Source organism: Physeter macrocephalus, chromosome 20, assembly GCF_002837175.3.
Source record: "Physeter macrocephalus isolate SW-GA chromosome 20, ASM283717v5, whole genome shotgun sequence".
Classification (NCBI taxonomy): Eukaryota; Metazoa; Chordata; class Mammalia; order Artiodactyla; family Physeteridae; genus Physeter; species Physeter macrocephalus.
In genome coordinates this window covers 78,283,058-78,308,509 of record NC_041233.1, presented here as the reverse complement: position 1 = coordinate 78,308,509, position 25,452 = coordinate 78,283,058, and the positions used below count along the sequence as shown (strand labels likewise).

Below are 25,452 nucleotides of genomic sequence, written 5' to 3'. Positions count from 1 at the left end.
GGTGTCTGCCCCCAGTGGCTAAGGTTGGTTCAGTGGGTTGTGTAGGCTTCCTGGTGGAGGGGACTGGTGCCTGTGTTCTGGTGGATGAGGCTGGATCTTGTCTCTCTGGTGGGCAGGTCCACGTCTGCTGGTGTGTTTTGCGGTGTCTGTGACCTTATTATGAGTTTAGGCAGCCTCTCTGCTCATGGGTGGAGTTGTGTTTCTGTCTTGCTAGTTTTTTCACATAGGGTGTCCAGCACTGTAGCGTGCTGGTCGTTGAGTGAAGCTGGGTCTTGGTGTTGAGATGGAGACCTTTGGGAGATTTTCACCGTTTGATATTATGTGGAGCTGGGAGGTCTCTTGTGGACCAGTGTCCTGAAGTTGGTTCTCCCACCTCAGAGGCACAGCCCTGACACCTGGCTGGAGCACCAAAAGCCTTTAATCCACACCGCTCAGAATAAAAAGGAGAAGAAATAAGGAAGACAAGAAGGAAGGGAGGGAGGGAGGAAGGAAGGAAGGAAAGAAAGAAAGAAAGAAAAGAAAGTAGGGTAAAATAAAATAAAGTTATTAAAATAAAAAAGAATTATTATGAAAAAAATTTTTAAGTAAAAAAAAACCGACGGTCAGAATCCTAGGACAAATGGTGAAAGCAAAGCTATACAGACAAAGTCTCATACAGAAGCATACACATACTCACAAAAAGAGAAAAAGGGGAAAAAAATTATATATCTTGCTCCCAAAGTCCACCTCCTCAATTTGGGATGATTTATTGTCTATTCAGGCATTCCACAGATGCAGGGTACATCAAGTTGATTGTGGAGCTTTAATCCGCTGCTCCTGAGGCTGCTGGGAGAGATTTCCCTTTCTCTTCTTTGTTCGCACAGCTCACTGGGCTCAGCTTTGGACTTGGCCCCGCCTCTGCACGTAGGTCTTCCGAGGGCGTCTGTTCTTCGCTGAGACAGGACGGGGTTAAAGGAGCAACTGATTCCAGGGCTCTGACTCCCTCAGGCCGGAGGGAGGGAGGGTTACGGAGTGCAGGGCGAGCCTGCAGCGGCAGATGCCAGCATGACGTTGCACCAGCCTGAGGCGCTCCGTGTGTTCTCCCGGCGAAGTTGTCCCTGGATCACGGGACCCTGGCAGTGGCGGGCTGCCAGGCTCCCGGGAGGGGAGGTGTGGAGAGTGACCTGTGCTCTCACACAGGCTTCTTGGTGGCTGCAGCAGAGGCCTTAGCGTCTCATGCCCGTCTCTGGTGTCTGCGCTGATAACCATGACTTGTGCCCGTCTCTGGAGCTCGTGGCCGTGCTCTGAATCCCCTCTCCTCGCACACCCTGAAACAAGGGTCTCTTGCCCCTTAAGCAGGTCCAGACATTTTCCCCGACTCCCTCCCAGCTAGCTGTGGAGCACTAGCCCCCTTCAGGCTGTGTTCACACCACCAACCCCAGTCCTCTCCCTGGGATCCAACCTCCGAAACCCGAGCCTCAGCTCCCAGCCCCCACCCACCCGGTGGGCGAGCAGACAAGCCTCTCGGGCTGGTGAGTGCTGGTGGGCGCTGATCCTCTGTGCGGGAATCTCTCCGCTTTGCCCTCTGCACCCTGTTGCTGCGCTCTCCTCCATGTCTCCTAAGCTTTCCCCCCGCCGCCACCCGCAGTCTCCGCCTGCGAAGGGGCTTCTAGTCTGTGGAAACCTTTCCTCCTTCACAGCTCCCTTCCCGAGGGGCAGGTCCCGTCCCTATTCTTTTTTCTCTGTTTTTTCTTTTTTCTTTTGCCCTACCCAGGTACCTGGGGAGTTTCTTGCCTTTTGGGAGGTCTGAGGTCTTCTGCCAGCGTTCAATAGGTGTTCTGTAGGAGTTGTTCCACGTGTAGATGTATTTCTGATGTATCTGTGGGGAGGAAGGCGATCTCCGTGTCTTACTCTTCCACCATCTTCTCTCTATCTCGCAGCATTTTCATCATCACAGAAAGTTCTCATGGAAAGCGCTGGCCAGACAGAGTAGGTTTTGAGTCCAGCAAGTTATCAGGTTGGAAGGAGGTGCCAGGAAAGAAGGAAATGAGAAATAAACACCAGAGCTTTGACCAAAGGTCTGCTCTCACTCACTCATGTGTTCACTCCTGTCAGTCGTCTGAGTCATCCCACACTCGCTGAGCTCCTTCTGGGTACTGACCGCTGCCGTGGGCTCCAGGGAAACAAGAGAGAAGGAGGCAGAGGCAGCCCAACCCCAGGGAGCTCGTGTTCTAGTCTGGGAGGCGGACAATAGAGAAAGAGGTAAATACATCAATACCCAAGACAATTGCAGAAAATAACAAATGCCACAAGCAAAGAGAGCAGGTAATATCGCTCTGTTTTTCTTTCTCAAGATTGCTTTGGCTGTACAGGGCCTTTTGTGTCTCCATACAAATTTAAAATTTTCTTGTTCTAGTTCTGTGAAAAATGCCATTGGTAATTTGATAGGGATTGCGCTGAATCTGTAGATTGCCTTGGGTAGTATAGTCATTTTGGCAATATTGATGCTTCCAATCTAAGAACGAGGTATATCTTTCCATCTGTTTATGTCATCTTCGATTTCTTTCATCAGCGTCATAGTTTTGGAGTAGTTGCCTCCTTAGGTAGGTTTATTTCTAGGTATTTTACTCTTTTTGATGTGATGGTAAATGGGATTGTTTCTTTAATTTCTCTTTCTGATCTTTTATTGTTAGTGTATAGGAATGCAACAGATTTCTGTGTATTAATTTTGTATCCTGCAACTTTACCGTATTCACTGATGAGCTCTAGTAGTTTTCTGGTAGCATCTTTAGGATTTTCTATGTATAGTATCATGTCATCTGCAAACAGGGACAGTTTTACTTCTTTTTTGCCAATCTGGATTCCTTTTATTTCTTTTTCATCTCTGATTGCCATGGCCAGGACTTCTAAAACTATGTTGAATAAAAGTGGTGAGAGTGGACATCCTTGTCTTGTTCCTGATCTTATAGGAAATGCTTTCAGCTTTCCCCCATTGAGTATTATGCTAGCTGTAGGTTTGTCATATATGACCTTTATTATGTTGAAGTAGCTTCCCTCTACATCCACTTTCTGGAGAGTTTTTATCATAAATCGGTGTTGAATTTTGTTAAAAGTTTTTTCTGCATCTATCAAGATGATCATATGGTTTTTATTCTTCAGTTTGTTGACATAGTGTATCACTGATTTGTGGATATTGAAAAATCCTTGCATCCCTGGGATAAATGCCACTTGATCATGGTGTATGATCCTTTAAATGTGTTGTTGGATTCAGTTTGCTAGTATTTTGTTGAGGATTTTTGAGTCTATGTTCATCACTGATATTGGTCTGTAATTTTCTTTTTTTGTGGTATCGTCTGGTTTTGGTATCAGGGTGATGGTGGCCTCATAGAATGAGTTTGGAAGTGTTCCTTCCTCTGCAATTTTTTGGAAGAGTTTCAGAAGGATAGGTGTTAACTCTTCTTCATTGTTTGATAGAATTCGCCTGTGAAGCCATCTGGTCCTGGATTTTTGTTTGTTGGAAGTTTTCTAATCACAGTTTCAATTTCAGTACTTGTGATTAGTCTGTTCATATTTACTGTTTCTCCTGATTCAGTCTTGGGAGATTGTACCTTACTAAGAATTTGTCCATTTCTTCTATTAAATACATTTTATCCAACAATTTTAGAGAGAAGGTAGGTCAAAATAACTCAGCCTTCCATATATCTGGAAATGAATGATCCACCTCCCAACTTTGGTTAATTCTAGAATGTCTATATTATTATGGCTAATAACATTTACTTTCTGTTTTGTAGCCATAATTCCCACAGTTTTGTTACCCTTAGGTCTACATTGAAGGGATTTAGTGCTTAATCTCCTTACCACTGAGCCATTCTTTTCCTGGCTGGCTGAAGTTCATTCTATTGGACTTCCAGAATTCCTTCCAGAAGAGCTCTTAGGAAGTATATTCCCTGAATTTTGTATGTTCAAAGACACTTGGCTGTTGCTTTATTTTTTCAATGACAGTTTAGGCATAAAATTAATGGCTCACACTTTCTTTCCCTGAAACTCTTAGCTGCATGCTTCCTCTATCTGCTCTGAAGAAATCAGAAGCTGGCTTATTTCTTTTTTCCTTGTAAGTGACATGACTCTGTATCCTATTAATTATGTCTTAATTCTGATGAGTCTGATTCATTTCACCCAGGGAAACAGTGTACACTTTCAATCCATAGACTTGACTCTTTCAGAAAAGTTTTTACAAAATAAATCTGGGTATCTTTTCTCTCTTTACTATTTGTTCAGATCCCATAAGTGACACCATTTATGTATATGTTGTATCACCTTTGTCTGTGGTCTTTGTCATTTACCGTTGAACTTCTCATTTCCCTCAAGCTGGTCCCCACAGCCCTGACTGTGTTCAGTACTGTCTTAGTCCGTGGTTTGCATTGTTGCTTTATTTTTTTCCTTTCCCTTTTCACTTGACTTTTGCCAGCTCCTTTTTCATGTCCTTATGTATACATTTTTGCCAGTGGCTTCTTAGTTTGCCTTTTGTTTATCATGGTTCCTTCCTTCCTTCTTTCAGTAGTTTTGATTAATGTATCTAAATTCCTCTTTAAATGAAGCGAGGTCTTCCTGGAAAAAACGACCAGTTGCAGGACAGTTGGGGGAAAGGCCAGGTCAGAGCTCAGGGCCACCTCCAAATTGCCCACATCATGGGGGACCACGGGACAGCGGGCTTTGAGGGATAGTGGTGGTTGGGCCTCCCCTGATTTCAGCAGAGACCCTGCCAGGTCCCCTCCCCTGCTCCAGGTGTGCACAGATGGTTGGGCTCATCTGCTGCTCCTTCAGCCCTGACACACACACACCATCTGCTCACTCTGTAGTCTTATCCCCGGCAGGCAAGGTGGATGTCTCCCCCTCTGCATTTCACCAGGTTGGCCACACAGGTGTCCCTTCTGTGGTCTCTCCTCAGCCCAGCCTGCTCAACACTTTGCATCCTTTTCTCATATATTCATGTGGGGCTATATGTTTTTCTCAGAGGTGGAGTTTTGCTCCTTCTTGCGCATTTTCTTTACTGTTTTCAGGTGGTTTTAGAAAGAAGGGACCCAGGGACATCTTCCAGCTAGGTGTAAAAGTGCTCTTTAAAGGACCTCTGCTTTTTCTGACTAAAGAGTAAAAAGAAGTTGAGGCATTCCCCAGAGAACCAGTTGTCCTTGGTGTTATCATGAAGTGTCTATTTCTACAGGGCCAGGGATGGGCCAGATGGTGAGCAATGTTTATGCTGCCCGCCCCCCGGCCCTGCACGAGCTCACCAGGGATCTCTGTGGCATCTCTGGCGTTTTCCTGTGATAACACCCAGTCTTCCTGGGGAGATCCCTCTGGATAAGCAGGATGCACTTATTCTTGCTGATCATGCAGAAGGAGATAACAGCTGAGAATTCTCTGTGATGGTCAAAGCAAGGGGCTATGTTTGGATCTAAAAATTTGTTCTCATCCCTCTAAAAAACTTGAAATATGTGGCTTTTGCTGAAACATGAGCAGAAAATGGAGAAATGAGACAACTCTATTTAATAACAGATCTCGATTTTTCTCCGGTACCTAGAAGTTGAGAGGAAAGAGAAATAGGGGTCTGAACTCATTTCCTTGTTTAAAGTGAAAATCAATCTAAAGAAATGTTTATTGAGTGTGAGCAACTTGGCCTGGAGTCATATTCCTCAGCTCCATTCCCACGGCTCTTTGTGGCCAGGCTGGATCAGACGTCATTGGGAAAGCCCAGGTTCAGGTTTTGCAAAGGCAGCTTGAAAAGCAGCGCCTAAAAGGGAGTGTGGAAGTCCCACCCCTTTCTGCAAAGTCAAGGCACACGCAGCTGGTGCTTTTGCCCACATGGTTCATGGGCTCCATGCCTGATCCCTGAGGAGGGAGGATACATCATCTTTGACTAACCCCGCTGTTCCGTGATGCCAGTTTGTCCCAGCTGGGCCTGGTGAGGGAAGCTGGCATCTTACCTAGGCAGCTACCTGTTTCATGTTTCCATCAAAACCATGTCATGGGCATGGCAGGAGGGAGGGGGATTGGTGCCTCTGCTGACCCCAGGTTTGAATCAGAACTTTCAATCAATATGTCAGCTGTTGGGGCTTTTATCACTATGGTGACCATATAGTTTGTCCTCTAAACCAGGGCACATGAGAAAGACTATGATTAATAAATTAAACACAGCCATAAATTGGGAATGTCCCAGGCAAAACCAGAATGAATGGCCAACCTATCTCCTAAGCTTCCATGATAAATCCAAATATATTGTGATACACTGTAACATACATCTCACTTTTTCTCCAGTAGTGTAATAAAAACCTGACATTATCTTTACTACCAAGACTAGATATCTATTCATACTTAGCGGCAAAACTAGTATCATTTAGTAATGAATTATTTAATCCTCATGTGGGTGCGTGCATTCATTTTTACATTGCACATACTAGCCTGCTCATTGTTTTCTAGCACCTTACAGGAAATGGAGCTTGATTTAGTGCCATGGTTTATCACCCAGTGTTTGTTGGGAGGATTATGGTGCTTTTAGGTGGTTAAATTCACTCCTTCAATAATAGTAATTGTGAAGCAGTAGCAGCTAACACTTATTGGTCGCTGTGTGCCAGGCTCTATATGCTAAGAGATCAACAGGTAATCTCTCCCTGCACCCTCACATCATCTCCTCTCTACAACTTAAAGAAGTTAAATAACTTGTGTGCTCTCAGAGCTTGTAAGCGCAGAGCCTGGCTGGATACACAAACAGCCTGACCTCGGTGCTGTGCTCATTGCATGGTCTGTATTTCTACTGAAGGTTGTGTTCTGTCTTACATTCAACAGGCTGTTACTATTTCCACTAATGAGAGCCGATGTAGAAATGGCACTTTTAAGTCTGTTCCTTGTTCAGTGGCTCTTTCCTATCCCAGTTTCCCCATTGTTTCAAGTTGCTGTATTTTCCATACAGCTGTGGTTGACAGACTCCTGTGGTAGCTTCCTTTGCTTTACAAAGCTATGTTACATTGTGACTATATTGTCGCCTTCTTTTAACTGAGCTCCGATTGCGGCGGAGATATAATTTTAGTGGGATGAGTACTATGAGAAATGCACCTCGTATGTGTTTAAATCATCTTGAGTGTTCTGAGTTCCATGACAGTGTGTGAGGTCATCTGTTTATTAGGATGTCCTGTCTTCCTTGAGTTTCTAGCACCATTTCCTACAGACTTTCTGTACATGTGTGAGTGCTTCTATGCTCCAAGGACCAGCGCAGGTGGTGTCTTGATGCCTTTGTTCACCCTGGGCCCAAAAGAGAGTGTTATCAACACTCACTGACTTTCCAACCTGGCTCCAGTGAGCCCCACTCTCACAAGGGAGAGCCAAGGAAGGGACCCCAGGAACACAAGTGCCTTTTATTGGTGGGGGGGATGTGGTGCCGGGTGTTAGTTGCGGCAGGTGTGCTCCTTAGTCGCGCAGGAAAGCTCTTCGTTGCAGCACGCATGTGGGATCTAGTTCCCCGACCAGGGATCGAACCCGGGCCCCCTGCATTGGGAGCGCGGAGTCTTAACCACTGCGTCGCCAGGGAGGTCCCACAAGTGACTTTTAATCATTGTTATCTATATTCTGGGAGCTTCCCATACATTATTTTATTTAGTCTTCATAAGAGTGCTATGAGATGGGTCTTGTTTTCTCCCACTTTACAGACAGAGAAGTTGAGGTTCAGAGAAGTCAAGTGACTTGCACGAGTCCCAGAGTATTGGTATTTGTACAAAACCCAGAGCAGATACTCCAAGTTCATGCTCTGCCCACCTTCTACTGCCAACTCCCTCACTGGCCTCTGGTCAATACAGCACCGCCCCCATCAGCTTCCTTACAGAACAATATCTGTCCCTCAAACCACTGTGTCTTGGGTTTTCCTTCTGGGTGTCATTTTCCAAGCCAGTTTGTGACTCTCTGAACGAATTATTAGAAAATATTTTGGTAGCACAACCTGTGTATTTCATGGAGGGATGTTACTGACCCCACACTGATGCGTGAAGGACGGTCACCTTCATCGTCTGGTTCACCCACAGCCGAACAAGTTCTGTTACAGGATTCTGGCAAATTTGAAGCAATGAATGTGTTCTTTGAAAGATTTTCACCAACTTCTCATGTTAGGCCTTTATAAATTGAAGCCTAAAAGCACAGGAAAGTTTCCATCCCCTGGGTAACACTGGCCCAGAAACACCAGCATCGACTATACTTCCAAGGCCTGGGAACAGCATGGCAGCTGAAGACCCATATTTGAGTGACTGTAACTAAATGACGCTATGGTTAAATCTTTAACACAGGTCACCCCCCCCTCACACACACGCACGCACGCACCACCACCACACCTGTACGGTTAGAGGATCGTATTCAGAAAGTTTACAGTAAATGAAACTTGGGCTGTGTAGCAACTTATCCACTCTCCTCTCCCTATCCCACTCTCCAGGGGACTCTAACAGCTCCTGAGGTCAGTGTCTTGTCCGAGTTCACGGAGATGGTGATCAGACATAATCTTGTGGTTTATTGCAGGGAACTCGTAAGCCAAACCCTCCTCAGAAGCCTCTGCCTGCAGATCCTTTAAGCAGGACAACCCGGCTTGCCAGGACCCTGGGACAGCAGGAGTCTGGGCTCCGCCGGGCGCCCATCAGGTTGGTGTGATGCACCCATGTCCCTCTTTTTCTCCCCAAAACTATGTGGGTGCAGCTGCACCGAGCCATGTTTCTCAAGCCACAGGAGGACATGGGGGTGGCGGTGGCGGCTATGCGTCCTGCACTCCCCACCCCTGGGAACAATATAAAACAGACGCGAGGGCGGATCTGAAGAATAAGCAGGAAGCAGCTGGGAGCTATAATTGTAGGCATCACATGTCACTCTTAGCAAATATCCCAGCCTACCCATGAGATCAACTCAAGATCAAGTAGAACAGATCCCTCAAAGCTGTGGCTGTTGATCTGGGCTGGGCCATGTCCCCCAAAGGAGAGAAAGCCAGCAAGTGGTGCGATATTATGAAAGCTGGACACCTACCTCCAGAAATCCCACTTGGACCTTGATGGCCTCTGCCCAACCCCTGGGATCCCGAGAAACGAGGTGAGGCTGGAGGGTCATGGATGAAATAAGGGGAATGTAAGAAGTCAGGCTAAAGAAGCTGCTGGGCAGGGGTAACTGGGAGCTTCCCCCTCATCCGGCAAAAGGAATCACCTTTGACGACTGAGCTGCAGCTGTGGTCATCTCCTACGCCCTCCCCCAGGGGATGAGGTAGGCACAGCCCTGAATCTGGACTTGGGCAGGGAGGTTTAACCCAGTGGTGTGCTGGAGCCAGCCCACACTGCTTTGCAAGAACTATTAAATGTCTAGGAATTTTGCAAGCTAGGTGTTAAGCCTAGCCATTCTTAAAAATTATATAAGCTGGCGATGACACCAGTTATATTAAAAACAAAGGTAAGAAATGCTCAAAGCTTCTCACCTCCATTTTTTTTTTTTTTTTTTTTTTTACTATATGTTACTGCAATCCATATTTTTTTAACATCTTTATTGGAGTATAATTGCTTTACAGTGGTGTTAGTTTCTGCTGTATAACAAAGTGAATCAGCTATATGTATACATATATCCCCACATCCCCTCCCTCTTGCGTCTCCCTCCCTATCCCACCCCTCGAGGTGGTCACAAAGCACCGAGCTGATCTCCCTGCGCTATGCGGCTGCTTCCCACTAGCTATCTGTTTTAGGTTTGGTAGTGTATATTTGTCCATGGCATTCTCTCACTTCGTCCCAGGTTACCCTTCCCCCTCCCCATGTCCTCCAGTCCATTCTCTATGTCTGCGTCTTTATTCCTGTCCTGCCCTTAGGTTCTTCAGAACCATTTTTTTTTTTTTTTTAGATTCCATATATACGTGTTAGCCATACAGTATTTGTTTTTCTCTTTCTGACTTACTTCACTCTGTAGGACAGACTCTAGGTCCATCCACCTCACTACAAATAACTCAATTTCGTTTCCTTTTACTGCTGGGTCATTTGGTAGTTCTGGCAACCCACATTCTTGAGCTTACTGTATCTGTCATTCCTATGTGATGAAAATGCCATGCTGGCCACTGCACATCTCTTCCATGTTCAGCCATATCATGTTGGAAGCATAAGTATTTATACCATGGAAATCAGCAAATGCTATAGATCAGGCCCTCCTCCTTCATCCCAGTGGTGGGTAGTTAAACATTTACCAGCACACAGATGGGTTAAATCCTCAGCCAAAACATATATCCCCTTAGCAGGCAGCTTGCTTTGTGAGCTCCAAAGAAAGAACCAAAGGTAGGTGTTGGCCAGGCCCTGGGTTCAGTAATTCAGCATCTCTGAAGGGAAACACACACGCTCATGATTTCATTACAGCTCTTAGGAAAAATGTTTGGCCCACGAAAGAGATAGCTGCCTAATATATCTCAGATAGAGCCGGTCAAAGGGTCAGGACGGTGGTTTAATTCCCGACTACACAAGTACAGAAAAACTGCAGAGCATCCTAATTATTTCACTGTGGTTTGTACACTGATCTTGAAGTTACTTTTCTTGTTCAAAAGGAAAAAACACCACTTTACATGGACATGAAGAGGGAGGGGAAGGGCCTCTCTTTTATTGAAGTATCGTTGATTTAGTGTTAATTTCTGCTTACAGCAAAATGATTGTTATACAGATATTCTTTTTCATATTCTTTCCACTGTGGTTTATCACAGGATATTGAACATGGTTCCCTGTGCTATACAGTAGCACCTTGTTGTTTATCCATTCTCTATATAATAGTTTGCATCTGCTGACCCCAACCTCCCACTTCTCTCCCCCACCCTCCCTCCCCCTTGGAAACCACAAGTCTGTTTTCTAGGTCTGTGAGTCTTTTTGTTTTAGTAGGTAAGTTCATTTGTGTCATATTTTAGATGCCACCTATAAGTGATATCAGATGATATTTGTCTTTGGCTTACTTCGCTTAGTATGATAATCTGTAGGTCCATCCATGTGGCTGCAAATGGCGTTATTTCATACTTTTTATGGCTGAGTAGTATTCCATTGTGTATATACCACATCTTCTTTTTCCATTCCTATGTCGACGGACATGGAGGTTGCTTCCATGTCTTGGCTGTTGTGAATAGTGCTGCAGTGAACATTGGGGTGCATGTATCTTTTCGAATTATGGTTTTCTCCAGATAGGTATATGACCAGGAGTGGGATTGCTGGATCATATGGTAACTCTATTTTTAGTTTTTGGGGTGCATGTATCTTTTCGAATTATGGTTTTCTCCAGATAGGTATATGACCAGGAGTGGGATTGCTAGATCATATGGCAACTCTATTTTTAGTTTTTTAAGGAACCTCCATAGTGGCTGCACCAATTTACACTCCTACCAACAGCACAGGAGGGTTCCCTTTTCTCCACACCCTCTCCAGCATTTATTGTTTGTAGATGTTTTTGGTGATGGCCATTCTGACCGGTGTGAGGTGATATCTCATTGTGGTTTTGATTTACAGTTCTCTGATAGTGATGATGAGCATCTTGTTATGTGCTTTTGGCCATCTGTGTGTCTTCTTTGGAGAAATGTCTGTTTAGATCCTCTGGGGAAGGCTCTTTTTTAAATGACCTCAAGCAGCGGCCAGTTGCTGACATCATCAGTGCAAGCTGGTTTTGGTCTCCTCCTGGAAGGAGAACCCTCTGTATGTTCAGTTCCGAGGGATCCCACATGCCCAGCTTTGCTCTGGAGCTGCACTAATACAGTAGCCACTGGGCCCACTGTGGCTGGTGAAAGATAAGATATGCAGGCAACGCAAATACGCGCTGGATTTTTTTTTTTAATTGGCCACACCTCGCAGCCTGGGGGATCGTAGTTCCCCAACCAGGGGTCGACCCTATGCCCCCTGTAGTGGAAGCACGGAGTCCTAACCACTGGACCACCAGGAAATTCCCCACACTGGATTTTGAAGAGTCAGTACCCCAACATGTCAACTATCTCATAATAATTCTGTATGTTGGTGACACATTGAATTACTCTGGATAGAGTGGGTTAAGTGAAACATATGACTAAAGTTAGTTAGTTTTATCTATTTTTACTTAAGACTGCTACAAAATTTAAAGTTACACGTGAGGCTCACCTTTGTGGCTTGCACCGTTTTTCTGTTGAATGGCACTCTTCTCCCGTGGACAGACGGGATCAGTAGCTTTGGAAAGGGTCATAAGCGGCTGAAGATGCTGCGAGGTCCCTTCTGGGATCTGCAATTCCTGCTGAAAGCAAGAGGGTTCTCCAGCCCCCAGGGCAGGGGGTGGGGTCTGATCCTGGAAGCGCATCACGGTGCAAGAAAAGTCATCTCCAACGCGGGTGTCTGTGTCTGCAGAAGTCGCTGGCAGGGCCTCTAACTACAGTTTTGTTTTCTACTCTCTGGTTGCTCTTCCTGCAGACCTGCTTCCAAGCAGCCCCATCAAGTGCCCAGAGCCACCCACATCGCCTATGCAAAGTGAGAAGCATGCCAACACCGTTGTTCAACAATGAAGACAGAAGTTTGCACTATCTATCTCTCAACTCCAGTTGGAGTTATTTTTTTGTACCAACTTTTAGAATTTTTTTAATTTTTCAAACAAACAAACACCATGATTTGAAGAACTTTGAGCTACTGCCGTCGGTGCTGTGCTGTGCTATGGTGCTCTGTATACTTTTACTTGCTCAGGTACTTGTAAATTATTAATTTATGCAGAATGCTTGCTACAGCGCAGTGCGCTGTAGTGGGCGTTTTTTTTGTTTTTTTTTTTTTTTAAACCATCACTGAGTTTTCCATGGAAGGAAGGCTTTTTGTGCTTTTAATAGTTTAGTGAACTTGAAATACCGTGCTTTATGGGATTCTGGACAGTGGGAGTCTGGACAGGATGTTTACCTTTTGAAGGCGGCTTTACTGGACAGCAGTTCCCCAGCTACCCACGGCTGTGCTTATGGTCCCAGACACAGCTCAAGAGACCCCCAGGTAGAACCTCAAGTGATTTTTCTGGAACCCCTGCTCTCAGGCCAGAGCCTGGCTTCTGGTCCAGCCTATGCTTGATTTATGCAGAATGCTTGCTACAGCGCAGTGCGCTGTAGTGGGCTTTTGTTTTTTTTTTTTAAACCATCACTGAGTTTTCCATGGAAGGAAGGCTTTTTGTGCTTTTAATAGTTTAGTGAACTTGAAATACCGTGCTTTATGGGATTCTGGACAGTGGGAGTCTGGACAGGATGTTTACCTTTTGAAGGCGGCTTTACTGGACAGCAGTTCCCCAGCTACCCACGGCTGTGCTTATGGTCCCAGACACAGCTCAAGAGACCCCCAGGTAGAACCTCAAGTGATTTTTCTGGAACCCCTGCTCTCAGGCCAGAGCCTGGCTTCTGGTCCAGCCTATGCTTGGCTTGCAGGGATAACCTGGGCCCTGTCACAGCTGACAGGCTGGCCCACCAGGGTTATTATCCCTTGAAGCTCCAGGGTAACAGGGAAGGACCTGGCTTCTGGCCAGGAAGCTCTGGAGAGAACCTGGGTTGCGGAAAGGAATTTTAAGGTGTGGCCACACCAGTATAGAGACTGGAACACGAGGCCAGGCAGAAACTTGACCTTGAGCTCACCAGCCCTGGGTGCATTTGGAGAGCAGGCAGAAAAGTTGTTTGCTTTATAGAAACACCAAGAACTTCTTTCCCTGCTGCCCTTTAAGGAGTTCTGGTATCAGCACCTTATGGTGGTGTTTCTACAAGACAGCTACTGCCCAAGCACTGCAAACCTCCAGCTCCCTGTACTGTTTGGAGCTAAACAAATTACCACCTTGTGTTTTTGACTGTAATACAATGACTCTGTGTTCCGACAGATAGATGAGGCTTTCTGGGGAGCATAACTATTTTCAGATGTGACCCAGTAACCAGATCTAGGGAATCAATTCTGTAGATAAAAATCTCCTTTTATTTACTGCAAGGTTCAACTTGTTAAAAATTAGGCAGAACCCCTATGCTTGCAAAAACTACAACCAAATGGAATGCTGTGTTCATTGGGACGGGTTATGGTCTGCTATCCTTGTCAGTATATGTTGAACAAAGAACCCTAAGGTACTTAAGTTCTCTTTGGGGCATCTTATTTTCCCAACTTGGCTGAGGAAATCTTTAAAAGGTGTTTTTGGCACAGAGTCTGAATCTATTTCTTAAGCACTTACAACTTACCTGTTGAGCATCACAGAAATGGGACAAGGAAATCAAAGTCCTAATCCTCAATATTCACGAAATGCAGTCTTGGGCAGCAGCCTCATCAGCCTTTCACTCTTTAGATGTCTGACTGGGGAGCCATTTCCAAAAGGAGATCTTGAAGATGCTTGTATCTAATGGCATGAAAATTACAAAATGACTCTGACAAGGTAAAAATGCCATTATGACTCTGTCTTCTAGTGGGGTCATATGCGACTGGTTTTCACATTAGAAGGCAATTGACAGCAGTTCCATAATCCACTCTGTTTTATGATAGGGACTTCATCTGGGGTCATTTCAATGGTTTTTCTACGCCTTGAAGCAGAAAGACAAAACATACCAAGAATCTTGGTTTGCCTTCCAGAAACAAGAGTGCATTTAACTCTCCCCGTGTTCCCACCATATCCAGGCAACAGAGTATTCACGATCGTGGATAAACTCAATAAATCCATGTCACACACGGGAACTCGGCTCTAATACATTCCAACTCTTATAGCATGCAACTGTTCATTATACATTTATTAATTTCTTCAAACTATAAAGCCACGTTAGAAACTATTACTGCTGATGAGTACATACAGAATTACTATAACTGGGATTATATTTGGTAACTATACTATAAAGGCCAAAACGTATGCTGTTGAAAAGTTTACAGAATTTTTATGGTGCATTATGTGGGTATTGTCTTTGTAGATGCCCAAATCCTTGGATCTGGCATTGTAGCCCCTTCTCCTAGTGCAAGGAAGAGGATGTGAACTTTTTTTTTTTTTTGTCTGTCCTTAATTATAATTCCTATGCTTCTATTTCAGAGAACCAGGAATAGTTTGATATTAAAGGAGATTAATGCTGTGATCTTACATCTCATCATCAATGGCCACTTAGGGGCCACGGCTGATGACACATTCTTATCTCTCTACAGTACTAAGTGCTTCTATAGCGCCATGCAGTTTATTTCTGGAAAAGAACATAGTTAAACCTAATATCCCCTTACAATACACAGATGATAATATTAGAGGAACAATACTTCCAAATGCAATATTTATCAAATGAAGCATATTAAACAATAACTTTCATTTTAATATAACTTAGGAAAGTAACTAATAGCCAGGTTGTTTGGGGGGGGAGCTATTCCTCCCCCTTTTTATATCCTCATAGATGATAGAAACAAAAGTTAATGCTTGTATTTCAATGGCAGTCTATTTTTAATATTTTTTTCATTGTATAGGCATGAATAGAGTTGATGCGGGCTTAGAAGGCCCTCGCTGAGAAAGTCAGCTTGCCTCGACACAGAGCAGGCCCTAAGTAAGGGTAGTCACTTTCCTTCCTCCATCTTATGAGAGTTGTAGGGTATATGACCCCACTTTACTGGGAAGTAGATGGCTAATCTCCCAGGCATTCTACTGAAAAGTTTATCGCCTGAAATTCTGTGTAACAGTTTGTTTTCCTGACACATGGAATCAGATGTGTAGCAACCAAGAGAAACAATACATAACATTTTCCATTGTCAAAATATGCATATAGAGATTACACGTCCCAGTGTGAATTTTTCCAGCTTACACATGTGGGATGACATCACAAAAAAACCACAAGAGCAACAAATTAAACTACATGAGAATAAATACTCCTGACTAGTCTCAAAGGGGACATTTTTATGCCTTCTTAACTTTATTAGGAATTCTCAGACTGAAACCAGAGTCCATTGTTCCGGCAAATCAGTACAACACATCAGTGTGACCCCCTAAGAGAAGAACAGCTCAAACTCTGCTCTGTGGCAGACCGTTCTTAGGAGCCTGTGATCTCCATGGTGCTAAACAGAGCCTGGTGCTGGCCCGGCGGGAATTCTCAAGCATCTCCCTGCCATCTCTCCACCGCTGTTTACAAAGCACTCTGAGCCATTGAGACCCCGACACCCAAGAGGGCACGATGCCTGGGCAGCAACCTGACCCTTCGCAGGCTTTCGGCATGAGGCTTATTTCATTTAAAACGTTTGCTCTGGAGGGCTCCCCGAGGTGTTCAGGGAGCAGGAAGCCTAGGGCAGACTCGGTCTGGAGATCCTTCCTCACTGTTACCAAACTGACCCCAACAAAACCCAGATAAACGTGACACCCGGAAGTCTCCTGGTGCCAATGCCGACCCCCAGGGGTGACTCAGGCTGTGGGTCCCCCGCACGATGGCGGGCTGGCAGCTGCCATCTCTTCTCCTTCCCCCAACGCATGAGCAGGCCATGAACACATCTGGACACAGGCAGCCTAGGCTAATACATCTCGTGGCCACTCCTTATCACCCAGACACAAGTGCCTTCCCCAGGCCCAAAACCCAGCACGAGGCTTCTCCAATCTCTGACAGATCCTGGCGTTTTTAGCTACTACAGGTCAGCCAAAGTGGTGGCTGCCCCACAAGTCCACCCATCGGACACCCAAAGCCCAGCCTTCTCCAGCACCACAGCTTGGAGCAGCCCTGCCGGCTCCCCCGCCAGCCTGGAATCCAGCAGCGTCCCCCCCACCAGGAGGGATGCTAAAGACTTCTATCTATTAGAAGGGGGAGGTGGCCATAGAAAATCAGTTCACCTCTAATTACTAAATTCTCTCGACTCACTCTACAGTTCCCAGTGACATCTCTTTTAAACCTATTTGAAAACTCTGATGGTCATACCAGTAACAACAAGCTAAGAAAGATTCGTGAGCCCCAAGCTGAGAACCATTTCTGTGCAGTGATGCTTCCAGAAGCCATTTACCTGCACATGAATAAACTGTTTCCCTGCCTTTCTTAAAGAAAACCCCCTCTTTACTTTTGGGACAGCAGTGGTGGCTTAGAATCCAGCCATTAAGAGCCTGTTCTATATGAGAAAAATTAGGAGAAGAAACACTGCATATAAAATTGTCATAATAGTCGATAATGGATTGTGATAGCCATAAGATTTAACACACAATTAAAGGAATTCTCAGTGTGATTTGGCTCTTCCAGGTTCAATACGCTGTAACCAACCCTGATGTTTCCACATCATCTCCAAAAAACACGTCCTGTATTCTCCCTGTGATTCTCCTTGCATAAGATAATTGTTTAGTTCTCAATTTAGCACATTGTAAATCCAGAAAAAAGGATAAATCTCATGTGATCATTTTAGTTTTACAAAGAAGTGGAAGGATGTCTACGTTCATGGCCTATATAAGCAAGTACTTAAGTAGGAAGGACAGTGATAGAAAAAAATATATCAAACTAGAAAGAGAAAACCCTCTAAGAGTCCAAGGAGGACAAGTAGCATCAGAGTTCCTCATGCTCTTGTACCATCTATCAGGTCAAGTGGGGAGGTTTTAAGGAAGGTGCATTGTTGTTTGAATGTGTGTGGCACATAGTATCACTCTGTAAAAACTTGGCTACAGGCTATTCAGCACAGTACAAAGTTACAGCTGCTAAACTAGTACATGCATTTTTATAGTGCTTCATCCATTCATCATGCTTTGGTTTGCTAATTTTTTTCACATACCTTTTTATGTTACAGTCGTCTGTTACCTTTGTACACATTTCTCATATTGGTGGTCTACAGGTAACACAACCTGCTTTTCCATAGAAAAAAGTCAATGTTACGCATATTATATCCAATAAATGGTATACAGGTTAATATAAAGATGTGTCTCGTTCATTACTGAGCATATTACCAAAATGGGGGAGGGGGAACTCTCATGTAGAAAAATGTATCTATATTCTCATTCATTTATAGATGCATAAGAAACTAAGAAGGATGATGAGCTGGAGGGTCAGAGGATGCATGCTGCAGTCCACATGAGCCCGTCAGGTGATGGGACAAGGATGGAAGAAGTTGCCTTTATGCCTTTTCACACACACTCTGGGGTTGGGTGGGGGGAACCTAATACTTTTTTGAACGATGGGATACATAACCTATCAAATAAATTTTTAAAACTCACCATATTTATAGAAGAGAGAAATTCAAAAAGAAAGCAAGCAGGATTAGAAACATTTACATCAGGCATATCCAGAATAAAAATCTAATTGCAATGGGAATGTATTACAAATTTTTTTTTAACTAGCATCCAATTTCATAAAGAACTGCAGTAAATACCGAGAAAAATAGATTTACAGAATGGTAACAAGTGTTCTTATTCTTACCACCCTCTACCCATGACAAACCAAGCAGGCAAAAAATAAGTACATAGAAGACCTCATAGTTAATAATGTAGCTCAATTGATTTTATATATATATATTATATATATATTATACATATATATAAAATAATGCACTAAAAGTAGAAAATCTATGCCCTAGAAAGGCAATGACTTGAGTCAAAGCTGAATAGCAGATTATCTAGCAAATAGCAAATGAAACCATTGTGATAACACACTCTACAGCCATGTTTCTCAGACTCCTTGAATTATAAGCACTCACCTGTGATGCCTGTGACAATCCATTGCTCATGTCCTTTCCCGAGAGATTCCAATCCAGAGGGAATTCCAATTCAGAAATAAAAAGTATAAATTATTTGGGAAAAATGAAGCTAATAAAAGCATGGGTTGCTTCCTTGGGAAAATTAAAAACACAAGATAAACCACCATCTAATCTTATTAAGGAAAAATATTAAAAAGCAAACACACACAGCACCTGAGCATATAGAACTCAGCAGCCCACTGTAACCCAATGAGATCATCTCAGGAATATAAGGATGGTTCAAAATTTTAAAATCTCGTAATCCAAGTCAGCAAATTAATAGCTGGTAGGGAAATAGGCCATACTATGATAACCAGAGATGCTACAAAAGACATTTGATAAAATTCAATATCCATTCCTGAATTTTAAAAAGTCCGAATATAGATAGATAGGTAGAAAGGTAGGTAGACAGAAAGATAAAAATTTAAAGTCTGAATAAAATAAGACTGGAAACCAAAGGACTTGAGAGGTGCTTCAGTGGAAAATTAAATTCACAGATACAAGCTAGGACCTTACAAGCAGTCATTTTTGGCTAAGTTACACTGCGATGACAAGCCACTCTTAAATTTCAGTGACTTACGACAAGAAAGGGCTATTTCTCACTCACATGTCACGTCCATTCTGGGTGAGCTCTGGCTCTTGTCTCAGGACCCTGGGCTGATGGAGCAGCCACCATCCAAATCACGGCTGGTCTTGTGGCAGAGGCAAGAGGGACCTGGGGATTCTTAAAGCTTCCTCTCGGAGGGACAGGAGCCACTTCCACTCACGTTTCATCGACCAAAGTCAGCCCCATTATATGGCCAAGGTTGACCTCCACGAGAAGGGGTGTGCCCTCTTCCCACAGGTCATGAATATTATATACAACAGACCAAGGAATGAAGTTGAGGTGCATGTCAACATTGATCATGGTGGGGGAAAAGGAGCCTTGGAACGTCGTGACGATGCTCTGATTTTGAGAGAGATTTTTAAAATCTGTTCCAACAAATCTAAAGGAATAAGCATTTGTACAAAAGGTAAAACGCTCGTGAAGTATCTAAGGAGAGGACTGCATATGATCCACAGATCCAGTTCCTAAGGTGGACAGTCTATAAGCTGTGTATGGAATGAAGCTGAGAACTGCCAGCATCAAAAAACTGAGCGTGTGTTTCTCCTCTGGGCCCTTCCCCCAGAGCTCTGGCACTTCGGTAACCTTTTAATTGCTCTTTCCCTGCAGAGAAAATTCCAGTCCTGCGCAGACCTCTGTAGCTGGTCTTCTCCTGGGGTCAAGCTAACCAGCTTGTCTCTGGAGACGCGAAATGCACGCAGTCGGCTCGCTCCCCTCTTCGCTGATTTGTAAGTGTGTCTCTGCCAAATTAAAGCTCCAACACGTTTGTGTCTGAGCTCCCAGCCAGCAGACCTGTTCATTCCTACTTGTCTTAGAACTGAGTGATCAGCATCAAAACCCTTTCTGCTCTGAGGACTCGACGTAATAATGGACTCCTCTTTGGCAGAGTTGTCAACAGGCCAGCAGGCCGGCTCTTTCAGCGTCAGGGCCTGAGTGTATGCGAACACATCCTCAGACAGGTCTGTTCTAAAAGGACTGCTCCAGTGGCGCAGAATCGGAGTCTTGAAATATGTATCTTGCGCTTTGACGTGAGGCCAACGGCTGAGCAGAAAACTCTTCACGTGGCCTCCTGGGCTTTCAGGAGGAGCGTCTCTCAGGAGGGAGCACCAGCCTGACCACACGGCGTGGAAGGCCTTAGGTTGGGGAGGAAGGACATAATTAAAAACACATGGGAGAAGGAATTTCCACCGGGTCCTGGAGTGGCTCGGAGGACAGCTTGGAGGGCAGGAGCGGGAAGTGGGGGACCCGTGTATGCTCGTGCAGCTCCGGGACATAAATATTTTGCTTCACGTCTAACTCCAAAAGGCCCGAGCACAAGAAAATATCCCCGTTCTGCAGACGCCCGATGACGACACCACCGCCACGCGTACTTAGGTAAAAAGACGTATTTCAGGGGCTTCCCTGGTGGCGCAGTGGTTGAGAGTCCGCCTGCCGATGCAGGGGACGCGGGTTCGAGCCCCGGTCCGGGAAGATCCCACGTGTCAAGGAGCAGCTGGGCCCGTGAGCGACAACGACCGAGCCTGCGCGTCTGGAGCCTGTGCTCCGCAACAAGAGAGGCCGCGACAGTGAGAGGCCCGCGCACCGCGATGAAGAGTGGCCCCCGCTCGCCGCAACTGGAGAAAGCCCTCACGCAGAAATGAAGACCCAACACAGCAAAAATAAATAAATTAATTAATTAAAAACTCCTACCCCCAACATCCAAAAAAATGTATTTCAAAGTGAGAACAGTCGTATGTTACAAAAGTACTGTGAATCTTCACTAAATAATTAATCAAATGTATAGCCCTCAAAGATGCAGAATTTCTTCTCTCTAGTTCAAGTCCCGTTTTGCTTCGTTTCATTTGGCTTTCGGAGGGAGGTAAGAGGTGCCCCGGTCAGCGAATAGATGACTTCTTCGGCATTTGCTTTTTTTTCATTTCTTCTAATAAGGAGACTACATTCTAGATAAACAAAAACAGGTGCATGTAATCCAAGGTTTGGGTTTTTTGTGTTTTTTTTTTTTAAGTGCTGCAAAATGAGCCTCAAAGGGCAGAAAGAACATACCAACCTTTCTGTCAAAAACTCTGGCCATTTCTACGACACCTTTGCCAAACTGAAAGAGAAAACAAGAAAAATGCTTTGGTATCTACGTTCTCTCCTCACCAGGAAAAATCCTTAGATGGAGATGGAGTTACATACCTCATTTTTCACACTTGCGTCTGCCCCTTTGTCAAGAAGTAACTGGACTAATTCTTCATGGTTATTCAGCACAGCCACCTAGAAAACAAACAGTGGGGGTGAGCGGAAGGGGGTTCCTGTGGGGACAGGTCCAGGACACCCACCAGCAGCAGCATGCTCAAGAGTCAGAGCTGTCTGGGGCCGCTGTGGCTTTGCAGGATGGGTGCGTGGACCTCGCTGCACAGCGATGGCAACTGCAAGGGAAAAGGAAAGGAAATCTGCTTTTCTCCACGTAGGATGACCTGACAAGTCCTAGGCCAAACCAGGACAGAGAACAGCACTTCTTTGTTTTTATCCTAAAATGGCCCCAGGGACTGGGGTTGGTAATCCTTCAAGAAAGTTGTCAAAAGACAACAAAAATACTAGAGTGACACCCCCCACCAAAAAAATGCTATGGTGACATTGCCATATCTTAATTCACAGGCCCATAGGGAATACACACGCAACCAAACCCCAGTGCTCTTATGTGGCTGCACTCGCAAGTATTTCTGTTACAGGGGCAGCTCTGACCTTAATTCCACCTGTCAAGCCAGGCTGCTGTGTGGAGCAAGGCGTACCATGAGAGGGGTCTTCCCGTCTTTGTCTTTCATGTTCACATCTGCGCCTGCGTCAATCAGCAGAGAGGCGACCTTCTGGTTCCCCGAGACCGCGGAGACTCTCATGAGCGGGGTCCACCCCGAGCCAGCGTCCGGGATGTCCACCTGGAGAGCCACAGGGAGAGCGGCTCTTAGCCCACTTTCTGTTCCTGAAAATCACTCATCAGAAACTTATAAAGAAATGTCTACTTGCCCAAATTCCCCCAATTTAGATAGCAGTCTTTCTAGACCTGGTGAGAGTTGATTGGACTGTGCTGATTTCATTCACATTTACACAGTGAGCAGCTGTGTTTGGACCACTTTAGAGAGTGCTGAGAGGCCCCAGGAGGCCCCTCCCCACCCACTGGCATCTTCATTTACATTTTGTTCAAATGGAAAAAAGATGGGACAGAAAAATGAAACATAATCACCTTCTCCTTGGCCCCATGTGAGCCCTGCCTTATTTTCTCGTGCCTAACTTTCCTCGTCTGGTTTTTAAAGAGTGTCTGCTGCTTACTTTTAAGTGTCTTTGTAAGCGGCTTTAAATCCCTTCTGGAACAAGACAGTAATATAAACACCCACCCTGATACTTACCAATAGGTATTAATTTTAAGCAGGAGAAGTACAGCTGGAGTAAATACAAAGCAACCAGATCTCGTACATGAAATCCAGTCTGAAAAGTTAGCCAACCTAATGCCTTGTCCAAAATGTAGTTTGCCTGGTAGTAAGATGGGCCATTTCTAATAACCTGCCCAACATTAAGATCCTTCAATTTCATGCTTTTTAAGACATATTCTAGAATAATAAAATGTAGATACTGCCTCCTCCAATCCCAACAAAGACCTCATCCATCCATGAAGAGTGGTACTGAAGTAGACATACACTTTTTAAGACATATTCTAGAATAATAAAATGTAGATACTGCCTCCTCCAATCCCAACAAAGACCTCATCCATCCATGAAGAGTGGTACTGAAGTAGACATATACACGTGTGCACAGACGGATGCATGGATGCACACACAGGTCTAACTCAGAAGAATTTACTTACAGAAGAATTACTCAGAGCTATCTGCAGCTTTAGTGTGAAGCATCAGACCGGAATAACAAACAAGGAACTGCCAGTAGGGCCTTAGGACCTTGCAGGTGGATTTGTGTGTATGAGATTAGCCACTGCAACACCGTTAAGATGTGCAGCTCTTCCTCTTGCAAATAACAAGTACCCTTTGGGCAGCAAGCTCCATTATATTTAAATGATAATAAAATAACCACCTCGTACTACAAGGTACTTTATGCATTCTCAATGCACTTCCACGCACATTTTCTCTTTTGGTCCTGAGGGTTAAACAGGGGTAGCTATTTTTATTCCTGGTTTACAAATGTTTAAACCAAATCTCAGAGAAGTCGAATACCTTCCCTGAGGTCACATGGCTCATTAAATGTAGAAATGGTTCCCCATGCAAATAACTCGCTCTCAGTATAGATCATTCGATTCGAGAAGAGGGTGACAACGCCCCACTTTGCTCCCAGGTCCAACCCACTGTCTTCCAAAGCATCGGATCAACCACCTGCCAAGAACAGAGAGGGACTCGTGTTGACATCATCTACCAGCCGCCTGCCAGCCACACAGAAATCTTTTGTGGACACATTTATGGAGTTCCAGTGCTACAGAAAAAGATGGAATTCACCCCAGATGAGTGTGTCCATAACTAAAGCCCAGAGAGCCTACACTTCCAAAATTCCAGTATTTAAATGTTGATGGCAGAGACCCGCCCTTCTTTCAGCAAAGGTCAAACTTCATTTTCAGTTACAGACTTTTACTGGGTCCAAAGCATGAGCAGAATTCATCATAAACCAAACAAGAGGAATGTGGCTGTCACTACCACCCAAGGCAGGTGTGGGCCCTAACCAACAAGGCGCGCAGGCTGATCCTGCTGACCTTTTGTGCGTGTCTCTAAAACAAAACAAGAAATGTAATAAAAGGGATTTATCTTGATTGAGGTTCTTCCTTCAAGGGGCCCTCTTCTCAGCCCTCTAAAAGCAGCAGCAGGAACCAGTGAGATCCCACAACTTAAGCCTTACTTTTGCTCCATCACACTTCAGAGACAAACTAGGACAAATCTACAGACATCTTCCGGGAGACATAACTCTTCTCCATTCGAGTTTATTTTCCAGGTCATCAGTTTAATTTCTCAGTAGTCTACACCATCTGGCAATCACAATTAGGAGAGAATTTTGTTCATCATTCCTTATTTCCATGCCCTGAAATTTTTATTTAACTTCTTTGAAATCTTGAACTAAAGCTTTCAAAGTTAGCAGCAGTTACCCTAATTGAGCTAATTCTATTTGCCCATCTTCAAATATCTTTAGAAGTCCAAACAACTCTACTTCTATTTGCCAAGTAGAATTTGTGCTTTCTGATGACATGAAACCACAAGCAAACCAACATGCCTGCTTCAAAGCAAAGACACGAGAGCTGGAATGCTCTATTCTTGATATAGTGTTTGCTCTTTGGAAGTTTTTTTTTAATGACTAATCTTTAAAGCAAACCAAGAAAAAAAATAATCTAAATCTAAAAGCAATAAGCAGCACTATGGCTGTAAGAGTTCTGAACATCTTGGTGCGTCCAGCACCTACGACAGTATCTGGTGTGTTGTAGAGGCACCATCAAGCTTTGTTGGCATAGGGAATGAACAAAGGAATAAAGTAAAAGAAGCATCAGGTCCAGCTCTGGATTCAGCACTGTTTCTTTTTCCCCCACACAAGATGAACCTCCATGACAATCTGAAGCCTCACTATCATAACAATTCTATAATGATCTTTTTTCTCTAAGGCTTCGGGAACTTTCTTGCTCGTAAGTCAGAGAACTTTCTCCAGCATTTCTAGGTTCAACTAATCAAAAGACATCCACATAAGGCCCTGCTTGTCCTAAACCCTATGGAACAGCATTTAGGTTCTTAACTCTACGTGTGTAGTTAACAAGGACAATCCGTACCTCACAGCCGTCCTTTATCATCCACTCAATCACACTGCAGTGGCCTCCATCTGCAGCCCAGTGCAGAGCTGTACAGCCTCCTAGGTCTCTAGTGTCCCAAGAAGCACCGTGTCTTCGGAGGTATTTCACAACATCTAGGTGTCCTGCGTAGCACGCAAGCATTAGACTGCAACACACAGCAGAAAAAGCATTTGGCTGTAAGTGCAGTCTCCAGACTCAGGTCTACATGTACCCTCCCTGGCTTAAACCTAAGAGAGAAATCCTAATTTGGGTGGAAAAGCCATGAAAATTATTCACATAAAATGTATGTGTCTACTACAAGGCTACAGTAATCAAGACAGTATGGTACTGGCACAAAAACAGAAATATAGATCAATGGAACAGGATAGAAAGCCCAGAGGTAAACCCAC

The 25,452-nt window shown here is 44.5% G+C and overlaps 2 protein-coding genes across 5 annotated transcripts in view; one reads left to right on the top strand and one right to left on the bottom strand.

The window, feature by feature from the left end:
- LOC102991696 (disintegrin and metalloproteinase domain-containing protein 12) overlaps window positions 1-13,049 on the top strand; it is a 698,539-nt gene extending 685,490 nt beyond the window's left edge. The window contains exons 25-26 of the mRNA XM_055081255.1: window positions 8,530-8,648; window positions 12,426-13,049. Coding sequence (XP_054937230.1) covers window positions 8,530-8,648; window positions 12,426-12,486 — 180 coding nt within the window. The 3' untranslated portion in view covers window positions 12,487-13,049. The remainder of the gene's footprint in view (window positions 1-8,529; window positions 8,649-12,425) is intronic.
- Window positions 13,050-20,957: 7,908 nt separating this feature from the next.
- FANK1 (fibronectin type III and ankyrin repeat domains 1) overlaps window positions 20,958-25,452 on the bottom strand; it is a 136,628-nt gene continuing 132,133 nt past the window's right edge. For all 4 annotated transcript variants that reach the window (XM_028480910.2, XM_028480911.2, XM_055081083.1 and 1 more), the window contains 5 exons: window positions 25,043-25,208; window positions 22,032-22,175; window positions 21,436-21,513; window positions 21,305-21,349; window positions 20,958-21,197 (listed from right to left, as the gene is read on the bottom strand). In XM_028480910.2, coding sequence (XP_028336711.1) covers window positions 21,132-21,197; window positions 21,305-21,349; window positions 21,436-21,513; window positions 22,032-22,175; window positions 25,043-25,208 — 499 coding nt within the window. In that variant the 3' untranslated portion in view covers window positions 20,958-21,131. The remainder of the gene's footprint in view (window positions 21,198-21,304; window positions 21,350-21,435; window positions 21,514-22,031; window positions 22,176-25,042; window positions 25,209-25,452) is intronic.